A 21,802-nucleotide genomic window follows, 5' to 3' on the forward strand; every position below is an offset into this window, starting at 1 on the left:
GAACTGGATACATTTGATACCTGTGTTAAGTAGTTCATGGCAACATAAAATGCAGCATGATAGCAAAACTGTACAAAGATAAAACGTCAAATAAATTACAGCCTATACATGAACTCTGAAGCTGCTGTTTTTTTAGATGCTGCAGTTTAGAGCTGAAAGTGACCAACTGCAGCGCCGCATTCAGCACTTGCGGATTATGGGACGGATTTGACGTTGGAGAGATTATAGGACAGAAAAGAAACTGAATCACGACAGACCGCGTTTGATCTCAACCGGACCATCTTCATCTGCGCGCTGCTCAAGGTGAAATGTGTTTGTTATGACGTAGAGATGAAGCTACGTGAACTCCGTCGCGTGTGTCGAGCGAATGGAAACATACGGATGGGTAAAAGCTGCCTGTAACCAATCGCCCAATCGATGCATCTTTACGACTGATCGCTCATATATTTGCTGCATCGCATAAATGTAGGCTTTTGGAAGTGGTTTTGGCAACGGGATTTTACATCGTTCAAATCAATTTGTCATTGAATGGGTGGAGATGAAGGACGAGCTCTATTTAAAAGCCTTTTATGAGCCGCCGGTAGCTACACTTGAAGCACTGATATAGATAGAGCATTTTAACAGCGCAATGTTATGGTTATCCACAAGAACAATTGCGGCATCAAGGAGGATATTTTTAAAGGTGCCTTTTTTTAATTAATTAAGTTTTAAATGTAAAGTTGGGCTAATAAATAATACTTTTGGAAAATATCATACACTCACGTGAGATTTTTATTAGGCTACAAGGAGCGAGTCAGTCACCCACAACAACACAACACTGGCCTGCTTAAATTCTAAATGAAGGATCACATTTGACCATCTTTAATTGAAGACCCATGCTCGATCATAACATTGGTGAACACCATAACAGGGCGGTTAGACCAGGCAGCACTAGCTGGTTTTGGTGTTTTCAGTGTTAAATCACTTTAATTTAACTGTTTAAAAATGTTTAAAACATTCTCAGGAACTTATGAGAACAGCTCTGATTAAGTCTGCCATAATACCTTGCCGTTTCCTATTTATGAAGGTCTGCAGACATGAGTCAGCTAAGGTCCCTGGCCGGTGCTCTAAGAAGCAGGAGCCAATGGATGATGGGGCACGTGGGGACAGGGAAGCGAGTTTTTAACCCACGCCGTGACTGTTCCAGCGGGGCTCCTGAGCCTTCATTGGCGGCCTGCAGCTCAAGCTATGTCGTGGAGATGTACTACGCTTGGCTGGAGGATCACAAAAACGTTCATGAGGTGCAGTGAACATCGATACCGAAGACACTAAAACTCTGTCCCAGTTCAGAAACGGAGTGTGTTTTCTATTAATATAAGAGCACTGCAATGCTAATTGTAGGCCTATAGGCCTACTGGGTTATGTTCCCAATCTGTTAACCCCTATACTCATTTAATACTTTCACATTTGCATCAGTGTTATTTTAGTGTCACTAATATAGGCCTACTACTATAGTTTTTGTTAATATTTGGACATTTTTGTTGTATTTTGTAATTTTTTGTCTATAATTACATTAGTTAAAAGTAATTTTGTTGTTTTTGCTTTATATATATATATATATATATATATATATATATATATATAATAGTTTTTTTTTGTGGTTTTAGTTTGTTAACTAAACTAACCCTGATTTACATTCATGCATTTGGCAGACACTTTTATCCAAAGCAACTTATACTGCATTCTGGCTATAGACCATATTTACAGCAGCGCCATCTTTGGCGAGGCTTTGAGGGATAAACATAAATCTCTTCTAAATTGTTATATAATGTGTTTTTGGATTGTTCTTCTGCTGACAAAACGCTGCAAAAATATCTTTCCAAGAACTTTCAGTAGACAATAAACTTCAGAAATTATGAGCTGCAGAAAATTATGAGTGATCTAGGAGCTTTATACAGCTTTTTACAGTTGATACCATTGAAGACACGGTAAGTATCCCTCACAACCTTGCTTTCATACCTGTCATGGCGCTACTCTGAATAAGCTCTATACGTTTGATCAGATCATGCATTCCCTGAGAATCAAACTCATAACCTTGTCAATCATTTAAATACTCTCATGTCATTTTTCTTGCATGGAACACAAGATGTGGTATTTAGCAGAATGTTTAAGCTGCTTTGTACAATAAAAGTGGATGGGGACTGGAGAAAATAAACAGCTTAGACGTTTTGCTGAATGTCTCCTTTTGAGTTCCACAGTCATACGGAATTGAAATGACAATAGAGAGAATAAATTATCAGTTTAACATCAGAAAATCCTTAAACTTTTTGTTTTGAAGTAATAACTAAGAAGATTTGACCCTTTTGAAATATGTTCTTGTTATATTTGCAACAGTCCTGGGATGCATACTTCCGTAACGCCCAAGCCAGCGGTTCAGAGGAGTCTGGAGAGAAGCGTCTGTCTGCGCTGCTCCAGGGAAGAGGCCAGTCTCAGACACCTGCCATGTCACAGAAGGTGGTGGAGGATCATTTGGCCGTCCACACTCTTATCAGAGCCTATCAGGTAAAGTGAGTAGCTCTGGGTTAAGGCCCGTTCACATCAAGAACGAGAAGTCGAGAACTATAACGACAACCGTAGGTTACACGCCAACGATATCATTGGAATCACTTTCAAAATGATTTTTTTCTAATCAGCATCCACCCGACTTTAAAGAGCTTGAGCATTTAAAGCACCAGATGACATAACTTCAGCACACATGCTAATATAGTTATCATTATCTTCATAGTTGTCATTCTTTGGACAGAGAATCAGAGACGGAAATGCAGAATTACTGGGGAGATTTTTCAATTGAGAGAATCTAATACACAATAAATGATTTTTTTATAAATGAATCCAATCATATTCACTAGCACTGGACTGCAACAAATCAAACACGCGCCTGTACATCCATACATTTTAGAGTGTCCCTGTGTAGTTATGCAAATCACGTGATTAATTCAAACCTAATTAGACTAGCTTTTTTTCCCTTTTGAAAATAAAAATATCAAAGAGATTGCTTGAATCAAAACAGGTGGTAACATTTTCCCTGCTTCCTCTAATTAATAAGATGAAGTATCGTAGGGATTTATTAAATTCTGTCTTTTGGCAAAGCCAGCATTTTCTTTCCATCTCCTGTTTGCCAGCCTGTTGGGATTGTATGTTTAACTTATTGTGAATCCTTATGAGATTTGTTAGTCATGTGACACGTTGGTTCATATTTGTGTGGGTCAGATATCCGCTAGTTACTTCCTGGCTCAGTCTTGCTTCTGGTACTTTCATGCTTTTCTTTGCATATGGAGAGAGCTAATCACATTCAATCATTGCATTCTACCCCCTTTAGGTACGTGGTCACCATGTGGCCAGGCTGGACCCTCTTGGCATCCTTACTGCCGACCTGGACTCCTTTGTTCCCTCGGATTTGATTACGTCAATTGACAAGCTTGGTAAGATTATATCAATTTAGCATATTTCCCACTAATATTTCATAATTCTTACAAACACTCACTTCCTTTCACTGTCCTACTTAAAGAAGGATCTTTGTCGGTGCTGATAGCGCGGCGACATATAACGCAACTGTGCCTCCGGCGACCCGAGTTCCATTCCCTGCTCGAGGTCTTTTGCCAATCCTGTGTGTTCCCCTCTCTCTCTACCCCATGCTCTACTTTCCTATCCAATAAAGCCACAAAAAGTCCAAAATCATAACTTAAAAAAAAAAGAAAGAAGGATCTTTGTACTGAAGACGTTTGATAAATGCTGACTTAGTTCCTTGCTTGGGGCTCATCCTTATGTGTTTTTTGTTATTATTCTGTTTCCTTAGCCTTTCCCTCACCACCATTCAATACTGCATCTGCTGAGTAATACACTTCTCTTTGAATAGACACTCATAATTACTGGTAAATACATTGTACTTTACAGACTTGATGACATGACAATGTAATTTTCTTTTGTCTAGTCATAAAACATGCGACACACACACACACACACACACACACACACACACACACACACACACACACACACACACACAGGGGGGGGGGGGGTATGTATATTAAACATGCATAAAAAAACTTAAAACAGGAAATTATATAGAGAGGCAAACACTCACTATTGTGTGTCAATATCAATAAAGTTCTTAAAATATCATACCTTTAGCTTTTTATGACAGGGCAAGGCAAGGTTTGCTCAGGTTAAAATATCATGTGGCGCGACTCCTCAAAAACGTGATACAGTGTATATGATGATTCATGATATTTGTAATACAATATTTTACAGTAAATGACATCAAATGGCAAGTTATTAAATTGAAACTTTTCTTGAAAATGGTAAAAAGTTTTTTCCAATCATATAAAAACCAACATAAATACAAAGAGTTTATTTCTAAGAAGTTGAACGTGTTTTAAACTAGATTTAATATATATATATATATATATATAACACTGGGGTCTATATATATATATATAAATATATATTCTCTATCATGGACACTCATGGAAAAAATATTTTCGTCTTTTATTTTATCTACACATACTTTCAATCTTTATCTTTGTTGTTTATTTTGTGTAACGTCAGCGCTACAGTTCTTGCTTGCATTGCAAGCCAGCGCAAGCTACCGGAGCTGTGTCTAATGTAATTGGTGACTGACCTTGCCAACCCCAGCCACTGTGTTTATACGTCACTGTAGCAACAAAGCTGCACCCATCCGCTGCATACATCTCATTTTAATTACGAAAGGAAAATTAGATTGTTGGAGCCTACTGAAAAAACTCTTTCATTGCAAAGTGAGGACTTCCAGTTATTAGACCATTCATCAAAAGGCAAATTGTGAGCCCCATATCATTAAAATGTGAAATATTAACCATTAAACATGCTGAATGTATAGAATATGTGAATTCTCGGCAAATAAAACCAAACGCCGTGCTGTTTCTGAGATGTTCCTGCATGTGTATATAATCTTTCAGATCAGTCTTTTCATTTTAGCTCAGGGCTTCCGAAGACCATTGGAAGTTGCTTCCCCAACCTCATAATCAGAGCTGATAGCACTTCATGTTATATAAGGATCAAGATTATTGTAATGAAGTTTAGTAACGCTGCCAGTACCAGTGCTTGCGTTTTGGTTATTTGGTGACTCACAGAGCTCGATTAATGGAAAGGGGGAGAGAGAGCGTGGATGTGTCTGCTTTTAGGCTCTGTAGTCGTGTAAGTGGTCTGCAAACAATTCCTCATTTGGCCATTACAGATTCCCCAGTCTCAGACAGCGACAAGGGCTGGAAGGGAGAGCTATGCCCCAGACTCAATCGCAAGCACAGGTTAATGTTATCTGAGATAAAGGCCCATAAATCTTCCCCTTTGCTCCTGTCGGGTCCTATTGCCTTTAGTGTCGCCAGAGTAGAAGGATGTAGCACATGTTCTCACAACAGATCGAAAAAGAGAGAGTAATAGCCAGTGAGAAGACCTCTCAAAACATGCCTCTCTTACATCACTACTCTCTCAATGTGTCGGTCAGGTTTTGTCATAGCTTTTCCTATAGCCTTCGTGCAGCTAATGAGGGCGTGTATTGGACCAGAAGGCTCTTAATTTCGGTATGATGCATCTTTCCTCTTTATCTGTACTGTGGCTTTAATTACATTTGCACCTGTCTCCTCTTGTGTGTGTTCCTCTCTTGAGGAGACACAGTCTTACTGATAGACCCCAGTGTTATCTACAGGATGCATTTGCAAACTACCACGATTGCCTGCATTGCGTGGTTTTCTTTCACCGTTTAGGAGTGTAACTAACCATCAAATTGGTAATCGTGTTAGTTAGGATTGACATATCAGGGCTCCAGGCTGTGACTGAAATGGTTGAAAATGTGTCAAAAAAAGTTACGATTTGCTACAATAATTTCAAATCTAGAAAGCTTTGTGTGCGTCTTTATACGGTTTTGTTGTATATCATGAACAGCCTGTGACACAACCGTGAAAGCCTGTGAAAAGTTTCCTCTCATTATTCACTCATGTTAATATAGTGAATAAGCAATGTATGAATATATCAACACAAAAATGATCGCCAATATGTCTGAGAAAATATGTCTGGTGTTCTAGGGCTAATTCACGTTTCAAGTTGAACTAAAGCACATTTAAAAACAGCCACAAGACTGACCAAAGTGCTGTACAAGACATCTAAATACAAATCCTAAATATACACACTTAAGATAATACACACAAATATAATATACACATTTAAGAAAAATCAATACGCCAGAGAAAACAAATATGTTTTTAAAAGAGACTTAAAAATGTTCAGGGAAGGTGCCACTCTGATCTCTAAGGGCAGGTTGTTCCATAACCGTGGCCCAACCACAGAACACGCTCGATTCTGCATACACACATGAACAGAACTCCACACAAATCCCGTACTACACTCTATTGTAAATGAATGAGTTCCACCCTATCTTTGTCGGAAAAAGAGAAAAGGCAGTTTTAGTGCATTTCCTGCAAGCAACAACCAACACAGCATGATGAGCGGTGAGGTCCGGATTGTGAATAAATGATTCTTTTGAACCGGTTCTTTTTTTAATGAGTCGTGTTTGAAAATATTCATGAAACAGTCGTGTTTTGAGAAAGCTATTTAAATTATTCTATTTGAGTCATTCTTCAGTTATGTCCGGTTCAGTTATGTCCGAAACAAACCGGGAACAGTTATTTTGATGTAGACTTTAAGTTTGTGAGGCTTACATCAGTCTATTTTTTGACTGGTTGTTAATATGACAACATGTAATTTAAAAAACATATTCACAATATTTTTTGTGTGTGAATGAATAATGGTTTTCTAAAAGAAATGTTAAGTGTAAAGGAAACTGTGTGGTTGGAACCATAATCAACAGATCTTTACTTCACTTTAAATCATAATATTTGGTTTAAAAAGGAACATTGTGGGTGTCATATTACATTTCATTATAGTATTTTTTTGTTGTTGCCGTTTTTCTTTAACATGCTTCTCCTCTTTTCATTTTTAGAGTCGTACGGCTTGGGAGAATCTGATCTCGATAAATCATTTCAGTTGCCACTAACCACATTTATTGGGGGAAATGAAAGCACACTCCCACTGAGAGAAATCATACACAGACTTGAGGTGGGTAGATGCTGGATTACTGCGATATCACCCAGTATTTGAGAAGAAACACTCCTTCCTCATTTCTCATTAGCTGGTTTTGTGACTGGATTGATTCAGATATGACATTCACTAGCTATTCTGAAAGGATGTAATTTGGGTAAATATGACAAGCTCATCGCTTATATTATGATGATGTTTAATTATACTTCAAAAATGAATGCATTAATAAATGAAAGGGTAAACTGAATTTGCTTGGAATGTTCCAGACATCATACTGTGGACACACTGGAGTGGAATTCATGTTTATCAACAATATGGAGCAGTGCCAATGGATCCGACAGAAGTTTGAATCTCCAGGAATCATGATATTTTCTGACAGAGAGAAGAGGACCTTGCTGGCCAGGCTGGTTCGCTCAACACGGTGCATATCCTTAAAATAATGTACTGTTTTTTGCTTCTTTATTAGAGACTTATTTTTTCTTAGCTTAAACCACATTTTTGGAAGTCATCGTTGTGTCTGTGTGAAATATATTCAAATTAATAAACATTTAAATTGGAATTTTATTTATTTTTAATTTAGCAAAGTAAAGCTGACAATGAAAGAATGTTCTGTTAATGATTCAATGTTCTAGGTTTGAGGACTTTCTTGCTCGCAAATGGTCTTCAGAGAAACGCTTTGGTTTGGAAGGCTGTGAGGTCCTCATCCCTGCCCTGAAGACGATCATTGACAAGTCCAGCGAAGCTGGTATAGAGAGTGTAATTATGGGAATGCCTCACAGGTACCTTGAAAACCTGCTCCATCCAATCTCAACCTGCTTTTATGAATCCACCCCAGCAATAATAACACAACACAACCTTTGACTCAAACAGGGGGCGACTGAATGTCCTGGCCAATGTAGTTCGCAAAGATTTGGATCAGATATTCTGTCAGTTTGATTCCAAACTTGAGGCTGCAGATGAGGTAATATAATTTCATCTGATTGTGTTTTCTGTCTTATTGTGCTTCTGATGTACATTTAACACTTTGATCTATTCCAGGGTTCAGGAGACGTGAAATATCACTTGGGGATGTACCATGAACGGATCAACAGGGAAACGGATAAGAATATCACACTGTCTCTGATGGCTAACCCCTCTCACCTAGAGGCAGTAGATCCTGTCGTTCAGGGCAAGACTAAGGCAGAGCAGTTCTACAGAGGAGACACGGAAGGAAGGAGGGTTGTACTTTTATCTTCAGATTATCTTTAAAGATGAACCACTGCAAGACATAACCACATATTCTGCTTTTTCTGCTGTTTAATGGCTCATCATTTGGCATGTTGGATGAACACAAACACAATAACAGCGATTTTAAGCCATCAATTTGTTTCTTTGCAGGTGATGTCCATTCTCATGCATGGTGACGCTGCATTTGCGGGTCAGGGAGTCGTATATGAAACCTTCCATCTGAGTGAACTGCCTTCATATACAACTCAGGGCACCATCCATGTTGTAGTCAATAATCAGGTTAACACCAAACATCAGATTTTCCTATTAGAATCGATTTGAGGAGTAGCTTTCTGCAAAACCTTAACCCCTGACCTTCGATAATGTTGTAGATTGATGAGTGTTCTCTGATGTTGCCAGATTGGATTCACCACAGATCCCCGAATGGCACGGTCCTCTACTTACCCAACGGATGTGGCTCGTGTGGTCAACGCACCCATCTTCCATGTCAACGCTGATGACCCAGAGGCTGTGATGTATGTGTGCAAGGTTGCTGTAGAATGGAGAAACACTTTCAACAAAGATGTGGTGATTGATCTGGTAAATACTGTGAAGACACATCATACATATGATTCAAATATCACTGAACCTTAAAATAAATCACTTGTTTGGACCGCTATAATGTTTGATTACACAAGATCTATTTTTCTGGTTTCAGAATCACAATCTTTTCTGTTACACTTACGGTACTGATCCACTTGTCCGACATGATTGTCGCGTGGTGTCGCAACGCCTCCCCACATTTGTACGTTGATGGGCGTTCCTCTAGTTTACCGCTATGGGCGTGGTTTTGAGCCAGCGGCCAGTCTAGAACAAAGGACCCGCTAGAGACACCACCCCCCCCCCCCGTCTCGATGTGCTTGCTTCTATTGTATAGCCGCGTTGCGTTCAATGGAATTCATTTGCATAAAGATGAATGAATCTGAGTTTTTGAACGATTCGGTTGAGTGATTAAAACAATGACTCGCTCATAACATTACTGAATGAATCAAGGTTTTTGAATGAATCGGTTGCATTAATGATTCCATGACAGACCTGCAGAAAAATGTCTTGCTGAAATGTCTAAAGTACTAAGTAGGTCAAGTCGCAATACTTGACCTCGACTTGACCTTACTAAGACCAGTTCGCAATAAGAATGAACTATAACAATAACTTTACTGTTAACTATAACGTTAGGAGTATTCTAAGTATGCAATATAAAGTAGGAAGGATTTTTACTGGCTGTCAGTGTCTTTATCGTTCATCAGCTGGGATTAAAAACGCTCTGAAAGTGATTCCAATTTCCAACGGTATTGTTGTGGTGCGGTGCACAAATTTTATGTTTTTTCTTTTTTAATTTATTTTTAAAACTTCATGGTTAAAGTTATTTATCTTTGTGTGAATGACCCGTAATGCTCATACTGACAGTCTGTCTGAAAAGTTCAAAAACACTGAGAAGCGGCAAATTCAAAACGCCATTTTTGCGCCATTGAATGGCACTTCTGAAAGGGAAAGCTACTTGATGAATCGCCTTCAGGAATGGCGTACATGGCAATACATGGGATTCTGTGTGGCATAGCCTCGCAAATTATTTTGAGGAAATTTATTTGAAATCTTACCTAGGAATTAAACCCATTAAACTATATCTAAAATACATTAAGTAAACTTTCAATCCTAACTGATAAAGATGTAGAAAGATGTGAAAATGAGATAGACACTGGTAATAGTGTGTCTTTTATACAGCAATAGAAATTGTTTGAATTAATGATACAGAATTTGTATCTTATCACATGTAAATTGACATTGCTGATGTGTTTTATAGGTGTGTTACCGGCGGTTTGGACATAATGAGATGGATGAGCCCATGTTCACTCAACCCCTGATGTACAAACAGATCCGCAGACAGGAACATGTGCTGAAGAAGTATGCAGACAAGCTCATCTCTGAGGGAGTTGTAACACTGCAAGAGTTTGAGGTTTGTGTCTCACTCTATGGAAATCTCATTATTGTGTCGTTATGTAATGTGAAAATGTCCACCTGCTGTTGTTCCTCCCACAGGTCGCCCTAATTGACCTTTTTAACTCATCTAAAGAATCTTTTCCACAGCTGTTGTTTTCCTGGCCTATTAGGGAGCGATGGGTTTCCTGTGCCGTTTGTATATTGTTTCCTGACAATTGATGGAGGCTGTGTTCAGATGCTCAGCCAATGTCTTTTCGCTCTGGCTATGACATGTTTCATACTTCACCCGATGACCCAGGCTTTCATTCCCTATAGCCTCCCCTCCCAACCACCCTCAAATTTGCGTCGCCGTAGAAACCACGATTGTCGGACCAAACCATCCCTCCAGTGCGGATAGCTGACACCTTGTCTCGCCCGGCGACAGCTCGTTTTATTTACAACTGCATCCCTGTCACTCTTCACTCGCTGACATAGCTCTAGGGATTTCACTTAGAGAATAAATTGTGACTGGAATCTTGCTGTTTTCTCTACGCCGTAGCACATAGGTGCCATGAATCATTAATTAATAATTTGTCACAAATGTGTCATGTGTCTGGGTTTTTGATGAATATAGTGGATGGCGGGCTAGCGCTGTACTGTGAATTGTTTCCAGGAGGAGGTTGCTAAATATGACAAGATCTGTGAGGAGGCGTATACCAGCTCTAAAGATGAGAAGATCCTACACATCCGCAACTGGCTTGACTCTCCGTGGCCAGGTACATTTTGAGGACTTTATAGATACTAGGCGTTTCAGTGAAAATATAAGATGGATTTAGACCAGTGTTTCTCAACCGTTTTGACTCCAAGGCCGTCCATTGTGCACAACAGTATTCGGAAGCTCCTTAGTCCTAGTTTAAAACTTGTTTTAATCTATGGGCACTCTTAGTTTTTGTAAATTTAAGTACAGTGTAGTAACTAAAATAATCGGAATTCAAACTTTTAGACGTTTTAGGATCTTTAGGCCCCAGTTCCCTGATTGAGAGCCACAGATTCAGACCCTTAAATGTGCTCTATTTTGTGTTTAAGACTTCTTCAAACCAGATGGAGAGCCAAAGAGCATGAGCTGCCCTCCCACCGGACTAAGCGAAGATGTGCTCATGCACATTGGTTCAGTAGCCAGTTCAGTCCCTCTAAAGGACTTTGCCATTCATAGTGGTGAGTTTCAGGTATTTTGATTGGTAAGCATTTAATTCAGAAGTCTGTTTGTGACCGTGTTGAATTCACAATTTCTGAAAATCTTTTGCTTGAGAGTTTGTAACTATTGACATCAATATTTGGAAAAGAGCCTTTTGAATTCCACATAGTACAAGAATGTCAGTCATACAGGTTTCAAAAAGACGTGAGGGTGGCCTAATTTTCACTTTTGCTTGAACTATCTGTGGAGTCCCAGAGGCTGTTACCAGCAAGTCAGTTCATCAACTAAAAATCAAATGGAAATCATCTAGATTATATCTTACTGTATGTACTGTTAAGCTTTAACCACTAGGGACAAAACACTGGAAACTGACATCAAAGCATTGCAGGATGATGGTGGTAATGGTGTGGAACATCAGCAAAGCCCTGACAGATGATCCTTACACTTCTGATATAGGAATGTCTCATTGCTCCTCACGGGTCATAATTTTCTTTCACTGAGCAGCGGACACATGGGAGCTATAGTGGATTGATGGAGTTGCACTATGGGACCATTGCACTTAAAGAGCCGACTCCAATCTGGCAGCCTTAAATTCTGCTAAATCACCCGAACTACCGTAGCCCTGCAGCTAATCTCTGCTTATTGCCTGCCTCTAAGCACAACTACCTCAGAGCATCAAACCATCCCACCGGCAAACTTATTTCTGACAAAGAATGATGCTTTATTCCAATGGGATATTGTGTATGAAAAACCAAGCTACTCTTATGGGTTTGCTTTTCATAAACTTAAAGCTACATTCACCAAACTTGACACATATGTTCTATCTATCTATCTATCTATCAAACAGGGCCAACAAAGTCTGTCTTAACGAACTGTCCCTTTCTAGAAAATTGCATTCATTTTCAAAGTGTCACTCAACAAAATGTACAAGTCTGACTTTCTATACGTTTGGTATCTGTGTTAATTCAGGCTTGTCACGTATCCTTCGAGGCAGAGCGGATATGGTTTCAAAACGCACAGTGGACTGGGCCCTGGCAGAGTACATGGCCTTTGGCTCTTTGCTGAAGGATGATATTCATGTGAGACTCAGTGGACAAGATGTGGAAAGAGGAACATTTAGGTAAGACCTTCAGTCCATTTCCATTTGAAACTACGGTGGCCGCTCCCTTTTGTTCTCTTTTATGGATGAAAGTTCTGCACATGCAGTTATGGGGGACCATAAGTTGTTGTCATATATTCATGCAATTCATGTATCAGGCCACTTTAAGTATTTAACTGTCTAGATTTCTGTCGCTAAAAATAACCAAGTATATTTTTTCTGCCTTATGGCTCCATTAAAACTAAAATGTCAACATATTGACAAATGACGTCAGCTTGTCGCACACATATAGAGTCCTCTGGGAGTGGCAGAGAGACACCCACATGGTGCCGTCACGGCACTGCTTTTGAAGGAAACCCGTTTTATGTCACCCCACAGCAGTACAGTCACATACTCCCACGTCTGTTCGTTTCTATCTTGTGCAAGAAATTTTGCCAGCCAGGTTTGTTTGAAATGGTACACACATCAATGCAACTCTGAGACGCCACAAACGGCATTACTCACTGCTTCACTTTATAGTTTTTGACTACATTTTATCTCAATGGGCTCCAATAGACAGTTTTATGCTTTGCTTAGAACATAATGAAGGAAAAATGCAAGTGAAAAGACGTCAGCAAAAGAGCTTCTGTGTGTTATGAGCCTTTTTATCAAAGTAGATTGTCTGCTGGTGCATATATTCTTTTTTCTCATGCAAAGGCTCTGGGAGTGAACATATTGGTGTGCTCCAGTCTGCTGGTTCTGCTTTTTACTCAGGGAGTTAATGGCTATGAGTAATTGATTCAGTCTACTGTGTTTGGGAATGCACTGAGTACTGTGCTCTGGTCCCTTGATTGATGAAACCAACACACAGCTGATGCACTGTTTACTCCCCAGATTCTCTGTTTTTCCAGAGCTATAACCCTCAGGGACAGGACACTTCAGCTTAAAGAGCCACTTTTGATTTACATTTGTGATTAAATTAGCAGAGCAGACAGACCCCAATTAGACTGAACACATTCCTTGTGGTTACATTCTCCATTTCACAACATTATCTAAGAAAGGAGCCCATATTTGTCAAATGTGAATCACCCAGTTTGTTGGGGAAATACGTGGTTAATACTAAATGTTATGTAACGTCTATATACTCATTGTAAGTCGTGACGGCCTGCGCAGGACATCATTACTGTGATATTTAAAGGACTTTAAAGATTGTCTAATCGCAATGGGTCTGATGGCTGGTTTGAACATCGCATCAGAGAGAGCCAGCAAAACATATCACATCTCCTGTCTCAAATCCACTGCTGTCCATGATCTCTCACACTGATAGGATATAAAGATTTAGAGTGCCTCTGTTCTGAGGTTTGACATTTCAGCTTAAGAAAATATTCCTTAAAATGGCTTTCCTTAAGCTGCTTCCAGAATTCACAGAATTTAGGTGTCAGTAGGTTTTATTTTATTTTACTTAAATTATATACAGACAGTTTGGGGTCGCTAAGATTTTTAAAAATGTTTTTGGAAGCAGTATTTAATGTTCACCACGGCTGAATTTTGTCAAAAATAGAGTAAAAACAGTATTGTTAAAACATTTTTACAATTTAATACTGTAACTCTTTTCTATTATTTTAAAATCTGATTTATTCCTGTGATGACAAAGCTGAAATTTCAGCAGCCATTATACACATTAGTCACAGAAATCATTCTAATATGCTGAATTGGTGATCAGGAAAAATTGGTGATTTTTTTTTTTTTTTTTTTTACTGTTATCAATGTTGAAAACAGTTGTGCTGCTTAATATTTTTGTTTAAACCGTGGCATGTTTTTTCAGGATTATTTGATGAATAGAAATTTTAGAATACCAGTTTGAAATTTACATTTTTATAAAAATGTCAAAGACTTGACCTTAATTTAATGCATCCTTGCTGAATAAAAGGGTTAATCTCTTACAAAAAAACTTAAGTAAATACAAATCTTAATAAACCCAAACTGAGATTTGACACACACACACACACACACACACACACACACACACACACACACACACACACACACACACACACACACACACAGTCATTGTCTGTATATTTTATATTAATAGTATATAATGTAAATAATAATAATAATCAAGCAATAGGCCTAGTTATCTTCTCTTTTGCCCTGTTTAGTGCTTCTTGAATTTGTGATCTCATCTTTGCAGTCACCGCCACCACGTCTTGCATGATCAGGAAGTTGATAAGCGCTTTTGCGTTCCGATGAACCACCTGTGGGAGAACCAGGCTCTCTACACTGTGTGCAACAGCTCCCTGTCTGAATATGGGGTTTTGGGTAAGAACCACCTGTGCTCATTTTGCATCTGGTTATCAATCAGAGTGCACAGAAATTTGAGTCATCCAAGGTATTCCCTGTTTCTGATGCTGCCTGTAAAATTACCTTCAGAAATGATCAGCCTGTTCAGAACAAGCTGTTTTCTCCCAATATTTACCGACACACCCCCTTGCAAAAGACATACTCGGAATACTTTGGACATAAAAAATACTGTATAAATGATTCTGACACATGTTGATTTTGATTAGGTTTTGAGCTTGGTTTTGCAATGGCTAGTCCTAATGCCTTGGTGTGCTGGGAGGCTCAGTTTGGCGACTTCCACAACACAGCCCAGTGTATCATTGACCAGTTCATCTGTCCAGGCCAGGCCAAGTGGGTCCGTCACAATGGCATCGTTTTACTGTTGCCCCATGGGATGGAGGGAATGGTGAGTCTACTGATGGCATGGCCTATTATATATTATAAGTGGCATAATATTACATGGAAGAACTTGCACAGGTAACACTTCAATTTTAGACATTCTACTAACTACAAGTATCTTTGCAACTACATGTCAACTACCAGTCATTCGAGTATTAGTAGACTGTCTGTTTAATATCAGCTAACACTTTATTTGGATGGTCCCCCAACAGACTGACTATAAGTAACTTTGCAACTAAATGTCAACTTATTCTACTAACCCTAAACCTAACCTAACCATCTACTAACTCTCCAATGAGAGTTAGTTGCAAAGTTACTGATAGTTAGAAGAATGTGTAAAGTAGACTATGGAAATAGTGTAACATTTGTATGTTGCTAAAGTTAAAAGATGCAAAGCTATTTGTTCCACTTGCATGTGTAATTGAAAACACACAAGACAGCAGCATAAATATCAAACTGATTTCTTATTTCTGCTATTGCCATATTAGACCATATGAAAGGAAGTGTTATTTTTAGAGTCATTTATGTAGATCATCAGTCCTATTGACCACTGAATCTAATTTCCTGCAGGGATGAAACACAGGGTAAAATCTTTTTCAATCCTTTCCTTTACTCAAAAGCAGAATAGCTGTACTAGAATCAATAATGATGACTCAAGCTTGGTCTGAGCCAATAAATGAGGCTATAATTCTTTAGCTTAGTGTGGCGTTTGATAGACCTACACTCATTAGCGCTGGTGTGTTTGCACTAATGAGCAGGGCCCGGAGCACTCGTCAGCACGGCCTGAGCGCTTCCTGCAGATGAGCAAGGATGACCCTGATCGCTATCCCGTAAGTAGCCTTTCTGGTCATGCCTCATACTGATGGCCACAGGTAGTTTGAAACGGACACACTTCACTGATTGCCACAATTTGTTGGATGCTTAATATAGTTCATGTTAATACTGCTTTCATTTTTAGTCTGGCAGTATGTCAGTCCCAGTGGCAGGGCATCATAGGTAAAGACATTCAGGAGACATGAATGGTACTAATTACAACCCTGATCAGTATTTACAAGACGTGATCAACAGGGCTATTGACCAAATCAGCCAAAAGTAAAATCAATTCATGATTGTCCTCTTCTCGCAGAGGAATTTATTTGGGAATTCATGAGTAAAATTATTGGGTGACACTTGTGCTATCTATATAATATGAGTTATGTTAAATATTTTAAAAGAATGGACATCAACTGAAATATCACATAATTGTTCGTTTTTTGCAGTGACACGTATATATATATTTTTGACATTATATATCATTTTAATGAGCTGTGCTTTTATTTACTTCTTTTAAGGAATTCACTGGAGACTTTGAGGTCCAGCAGCTCTATGACTGTAATTGGATCGTGGTCAATTGTTCAACACCTGCTAGCTACTTCCATGTGCTTAGAAGGCAGATCTTATTACCATTCAGGAAGCCAGTAAGACCAACCTTTTTCCTTTCTATGTGTTAGTATAGCATGTACAATATTATTTTTCAGTGTATTTTAGTGGATTCATTGTTCTGTCAAAAAAAAAGAAGAATATATATATATGTATATTAGAGCTGCACAATTCTGGTTAAATTGAGAATCACATTTTTTTTTCCAAACAGAGATCATGATTCTCCCACAATTCTGAACAGACAACTAAACAAAATGTGTAATTTACTAGAGGTTCTGACAAAATGTTGATACTGTAGCTGCAGTCTATTTGAAATGTTTAATTAATCTGAATGAATTAGTTTAAAAAACGGTTTGAATGAATGATTCAACGACTCTCTAATAATGCTGCAATTGTTTCATCGCCACTTGGTGGTGTAACAATGTAATCGATACAAATGTTATTTGTAACATCGCCATGTTACTTTCAAAAGGTGATTTGCTCTATTTTGATCGCTACCGTAGACATCAGTGTTTATATCCGAACTATACACCTTTATTCCAGTACTTCTGTGACGATATGAATATTTGTAATCAAAAGAATTTACATAACTTTGTGGTTGAAAAGACTGTTTGAAGCTGTTTCATACCTATACTGTACGATACCTGCTCTGTCTGCCTCAGCGTCTGCACAAACACAGATTTGAATGTTCCGGTCTGATTTTGTCGAAGGTTTAATAGAAACAGCCGAATGGTTGTCATTTAGGAATAGATCGCGTGGGTGTTTGAATCGAGATCGCAATCTTTTAACGTTTAATCGTTCAACTCTAATATATTTCTCTTATCTTATATTGGCTATATTTATGACTTAATAGAATGAACATTTAGTATTATAGATTTATATAGACTTGAGCTATTAGATTGTCACAGCTGATGTGATGGTAGATGGACTTTATTAACTTAAGCTTTAACTTTAATGTGAAAGTTTAATGTATGCTCCAACCCTCTTTTGCTTCTGTGCCACTGCAATTGTCTAAAGTGATTCCCTGTTGTGGAGAAATGCAGAGGTTTGTGGAGCATGAGAAAATCTCTTCCGGAGTAAATTAAACTGAGAGCGTCTGGGGATGATATTGTTTGTTTTGTATGAAACTGCTCTTAATTTACTGTTTTGCTTGATTACACAGCTGTGTTATATTACTATTTTTGTATTCCCCAGCCTAGATTGAAGTTTCAAAAGTTCCTAAATGCAATGAATCAAGTACAGTTTGCCTTTATTTGACTGACCACATTTTCATATTTTTATTCAGCTGAACATTTTCACACCAAAGTCTTTACTGAGGCTGCCAGAGGCCCGTTCCAGTTTTGATGAGATGATCACAGGTACAAAATTCTGGTACAGAAACATTGTACCAAGCTCTTTTATGCTCTGTCCAGCTTTTAGTGTTTAACATGTGGCTGTATCTTGATTTATTCATATTGCAGGGACAAATTTCTTAAGGATAATTCCAGATAACAGCCCTGCATCGGAAAACCCAGAAAAAGTCAAAAGGGTCATCTTCTGCACTGGAAAAGTGTACTATGAGCTGGCAAAAGAAAGAAAACAGCTTCAGTTGGAGGAGGATGTTGCAATTGTCAGACTGGAGCAGGTTGCCATTATAGTTTCTTGATTATAAGTAAGATGGCATTGCAAAAATTCCTTTATTCACAATCAAATACATTCTTTTCTCTTAGATATCACCATTCCCTTTTGACCTCATCAAGGCTGAGGTTGAGAAGTACAGCAACGCTGAACTCATATGGTGTCAAGAGGAGCACAAGAACATGGGCTACTATGACTACATAAGGCCACGTTTCCTCACAGTGCACCATAAGAATCCAATATGGTGAGTCTCTTTTTAAGCTAAATGTTTGGTGTAGCCTAAACAAACTTATACGCATTACGCACCAAATAAAAAATGTTCACACTCACTTTTAGGTATGTTGGCCGTGACCCCGCTGCAGCCCCTGCCACGGGAAACAAATTCACTCATCTGACTGAGCTGAAGAGGTTCTTGGACACTGCGTTTAACCTTGAGGCATTCAAGGGCAGGAGTTTTTGATGCTGTTGTGGAAATTAGCCTTTAAAATGAAATATAACTGGTATCAACGCACAATTTATTAGATAAGGTGATTTTCTTGTTGCCAAATTGTTGAATTATATCGAAAAATAGAGCACAAGACAGCAAATAGAAATGGGTGTACTCATTCTGTAGATTTAGCCGTAGATTTGCACCAGAAATCATTTATCCGTCTTGAGTAATCTGTATTATTATTATTTTTTTTGTCTTCCATAACTGTCACACTTGGCTTCATCCTGAGACATCAAACAGATGGCATGTAGACAAGTAACAATATTCTCTGTGGCAGTGGTGATATTCTCTGTAGCTTCCACAAAATATGCTTCCTTTTTAGACTTTAGGGTTCTTGTGGTGTTGAAGACTTATGGGAATGAGGACATTTATAACGTCAACATGTCTGTGACAACTTTGAAATGCTATACACACTGGGAAACACATTTAAGGAGGTAAATAAAACAATTACTTCAATCAAATAAGCACAAGTATCTGATGCATTGTTTTTCTGTGTAATCTTACTGTCCGCAAACTGCTTTTGTAGTGTAATTTAGCTATACTAAAACTTGTACTATTGTTCATTCTATGGCTGCTTAAACACTATGGCTGCTCCTTGTCACTCAAGCTGGACAAAACAGTAAACTGGATTTTACTTGAATCTGTGCTGTAGGTAATTCATGCGATAGACACTTGCAAAAGTGAATATAATGCAAATGTTTAAAGGGTAATTTTTTAAAATTATATATATATATTATAGATACCGGACATTCCTCATAGGGGAAAAAGATCATAAATGTAATTCACTGTGATAGATTGTGATGAATGATAGACGTTTCACAGCAATAATGCAATAAACTGCGTGTCACTGACAAACGATGGATGCTTGCTTGGTTTTTTATCATTTATCATATACCTGTGTGGACATACATACGAGGTCTCTCCACAGGCAGTGAGCTGCCTTTATACAGCAGGACACCATTAGTGGACTCATAACATACATGACAAAAAAATATGTCTACTTGACTCACTCGATTTAATGACTGTTTTGAATAATATACCACAATTGCTGCGTTATATAGTAAGTAGGCTAACTGTATTGTGCACAATATGCTAATTTGCTCAAATGAGCAGTGTACAACAATGCAGACTTAATATCGTGAAAAATAGTCAAAAGAAAATAGAAAAAAGGGTACTTTGACTATGTAGCAAACTACTGTTTGTTTACTGTTTAATAGTGGAATATTACTAATATAATGTGCAGTACACAGTTTAATGCGCTAGTAGGCCTGAGCTATTCCATTCATCGCCACTTTGTAAAAGTAGACTGTCAGTATCAGTAAGAACGAAGTATACTGTTCCACTTTTTCGCACAGCTTAGTAGGCCTAGTACGTGGCGTGTCGTTCAATACGCGTTCCTTACTGCGTCAATGGCCTCCAGGCACCGCGCATCAAGTCGTCCATCACCCCCTATGAGCAAAGAGGAGTAAAAAAAACACTTCATGATGAGCATCGCATTATCTTCCAGAAAGCAGATTTATAAATGCTGACGCAATTTACCAAACTCAAGGTCAGTAATGTTGCACGTGTAGACGCACTCTCCATTGACAATGAGCTCTAATATATTCCAGTCATCTGTTTTCTCGAGGACACACTGGTGACCGTCGTCTTTTAGGACAGCTAGGGGGAAAAGCAAATAAGTAACCATAGTTTACAATAATTACAATAGTACTATTGTTAGGCTACTGCAAGCGGTCAACTCAGTACATCCGTTTTAAAAATGTAACACAGAATGAAGCTTGACAAACCTAAGGATTAGCCTACCTTGTAAACCGTCCAGGCGAAATGTTTTGTGCTCTACAATACCACACGACTCATATGGGCCATACCGGACTGTTACCACTGAATTAGTAGGCATAATTATAAATGACTATTAAAATCTATTCGTTAGCCACCACAAGGCAAGGCTGTTCTCAGAACTGTGTTTGTGTGTACTGCTCTCCATAGTAACCAGTGGGAGCACTGAAACAAGCAAACAAATCACTGGAAGCAGAGACACAAAGGGCTTTTCACATATTTAACCCTGGGTCTTTATAAACACCGGGTAAATGCAATGTTATCTTGATTCACGTTTCACACTGCTCGAAATTTACTTGGGGTAAACAATCATACTAGATATTCATTAGCTAACGTATATTTTAACCCCGGGTTAACTTTCGTATTTGCAATGCATATTTGCACTGCAGTGTAGGTGTCCTTTTGGACGAACGCAGCACACACGCGACCTGTTTAGGATCTCACAACAACCTCATATTGCCGACTGTAGCCTACTATCACGTTTTTCCCTAATATGCTTTTTCAACTTAAGTAAGTGTGTAATTGCTGTTTGAGCATAACAAAGACCTGTAAGGTTACAAAGCTCAAAGTCCACTCCAAAGGGACATTTACTTAACAGAACCTCCTTTTCAAGAACTACAATTAACAACTCATGTGGACTACAACACGATTTTTCCAGATCTTAAGTCACAATGGTAGGTCCTCATTTAAATAATGAGTACTACTCTGGGTTCGGGCCAAATTCCGACCTTGGGCCCCTCCCCCCGGTCCCGGACAAGCTGCTCACTTCAGAGCAAATGGGTGGTGCTTGCATGTAGCTCCAGTTAGGAGAGAATGTAATTTGGCCCTAATGGGTGGAGCTAGAATATCCAACCACACCCTAACCACAACTCTATCCCTCCACCCGCTTAGAGCGCCAGAGAGCAGGAGCTGGTCTGTGGTCTCATTTGACTAGAGTATGGGGTCTCTGTGGAACAAAAGTGGGCATTTCTAAATTTGTGGGTGTTTTCAAACTGGTGGGTGTTTATAAATCATGCAATGAAAATGATAATTTACATTAAAGAAAAACTCACGGTTATGGAGGGGCTGGATATTTCCGGAACGCTAGCTAAACAATCACAGCACATTACAACCATTAACTGTCGATGAATCA

At 38.7% G+C, this 21,802-nt stretch overlaps 2 protein-coding genes and 1 long non-coding RNA gene across 9 annotated transcripts in view; 2 read left to right on the plus strand and 1 right to left on the minus strand.

The window, feature by feature from the left end:
* Positions 1-19,292, plus strand: ogdhl (oxoglutarate dehydrogenase L). 6 transcript variants are annotated; one of them, XM_079636239.1, is made up of 23 exons: positions 1-303; positions 1,067-1,280; positions 2,374-2,541; positions 3,359-3,461; positions 7,013-7,128; positions 7,377-7,531; positions 7,743-7,889; positions 7,981-8,071; positions 8,149-8,328; positions 8,488-8,616; positions 8,737-8,916; positions 10,178-10,330; positions 10,967-11,069; positions 11,380-11,508; positions 12,458-12,608; positions 14,761-14,888; positions 15,137-15,315; positions 16,067-16,138; positions 16,640-16,765; positions 18,013-18,085; positions 18,188-18,351; positions 18,437-18,588; positions 18,681-19,292. In XM_079636239.1, exons 2-23 carry the CDS (start codon positions 1,077-1,079, stop codon positions 18,802-18,804), a joined length of 3,027 nt encoding a protein of 1,008 aa, XP_079492365.1. In that variant the 5' UTR covers positions 1-303; positions 1,067-1,076; the 3' UTR covers positions 18,805-19,292. The 6 variants fall into 6 exon arrangements, with proteins under 6 accessions (XP_079492365.1, XP_079492368.1, XP_079492369.1 ...); XM_079636244.1 differs by having other exon boundaries at positions 190-303; positions 7,377-7,551; XM_079636241.1 differs by having other exon boundaries at positions 297-385.
* On the minus strand, positions 18,685-20,815 carry cUnh10orf53 (chromosome Un C10orf53 homolog). 2 transcript variants are annotated; one of them, XM_079636249.1, is made up of 4 exons: positions 20,638-20,815; positions 20,374-20,493; positions 20,237-20,283; positions 18,685-18,823 (listed from the first exon to the last, which is right to left on the minus strand). In XM_079636249.1, the coding sequence occupies exons 1-4, from the start codon at positions 20,729-20,731 to the stop codon at positions 18,785-18,787; spliced, it is 300 nt and encodes a 99-aa protein (XP_079492375.1). In that variant the 5' UTR covers positions 20,732-20,815; the 3' UTR covers positions 18,685-18,784. The 2 variants fall into 2 exon arrangements, with proteins under 2 accessions (XP_079492375.1, XP_079492376.1); XM_079636250.1 differs by lacking the exon at positions 18,685-18,823 and having other exon boundaries at positions 20,097-20,283.
* Positions 20,250-21,802, plus strand: part of LOC307011015 — a 25,176-nt gene continuing 23,623 nt past the window's right edge. The window contains exon 1 of the long non-coding RNA XR_013800325.1: positions 20,250-20,383. This is a non-coding gene — a long non-coding RNA (uncharacterized lncRNA). The remainder of the gene's footprint in view (positions 20,384-21,802) is intronic.

This window comes from Phoxinus phoxinus (assembly GCF_949152265.1).
Source record: "Phoxinus phoxinus genome assembly, chromosome: 14".
In the NCBI taxonomy this organism is placed as follows: Eukaryota; Metazoa; Chordata; class Actinopteri; order Cypriniformes; family Leuciscidae; genus Phoxinus; species Phoxinus phoxinus.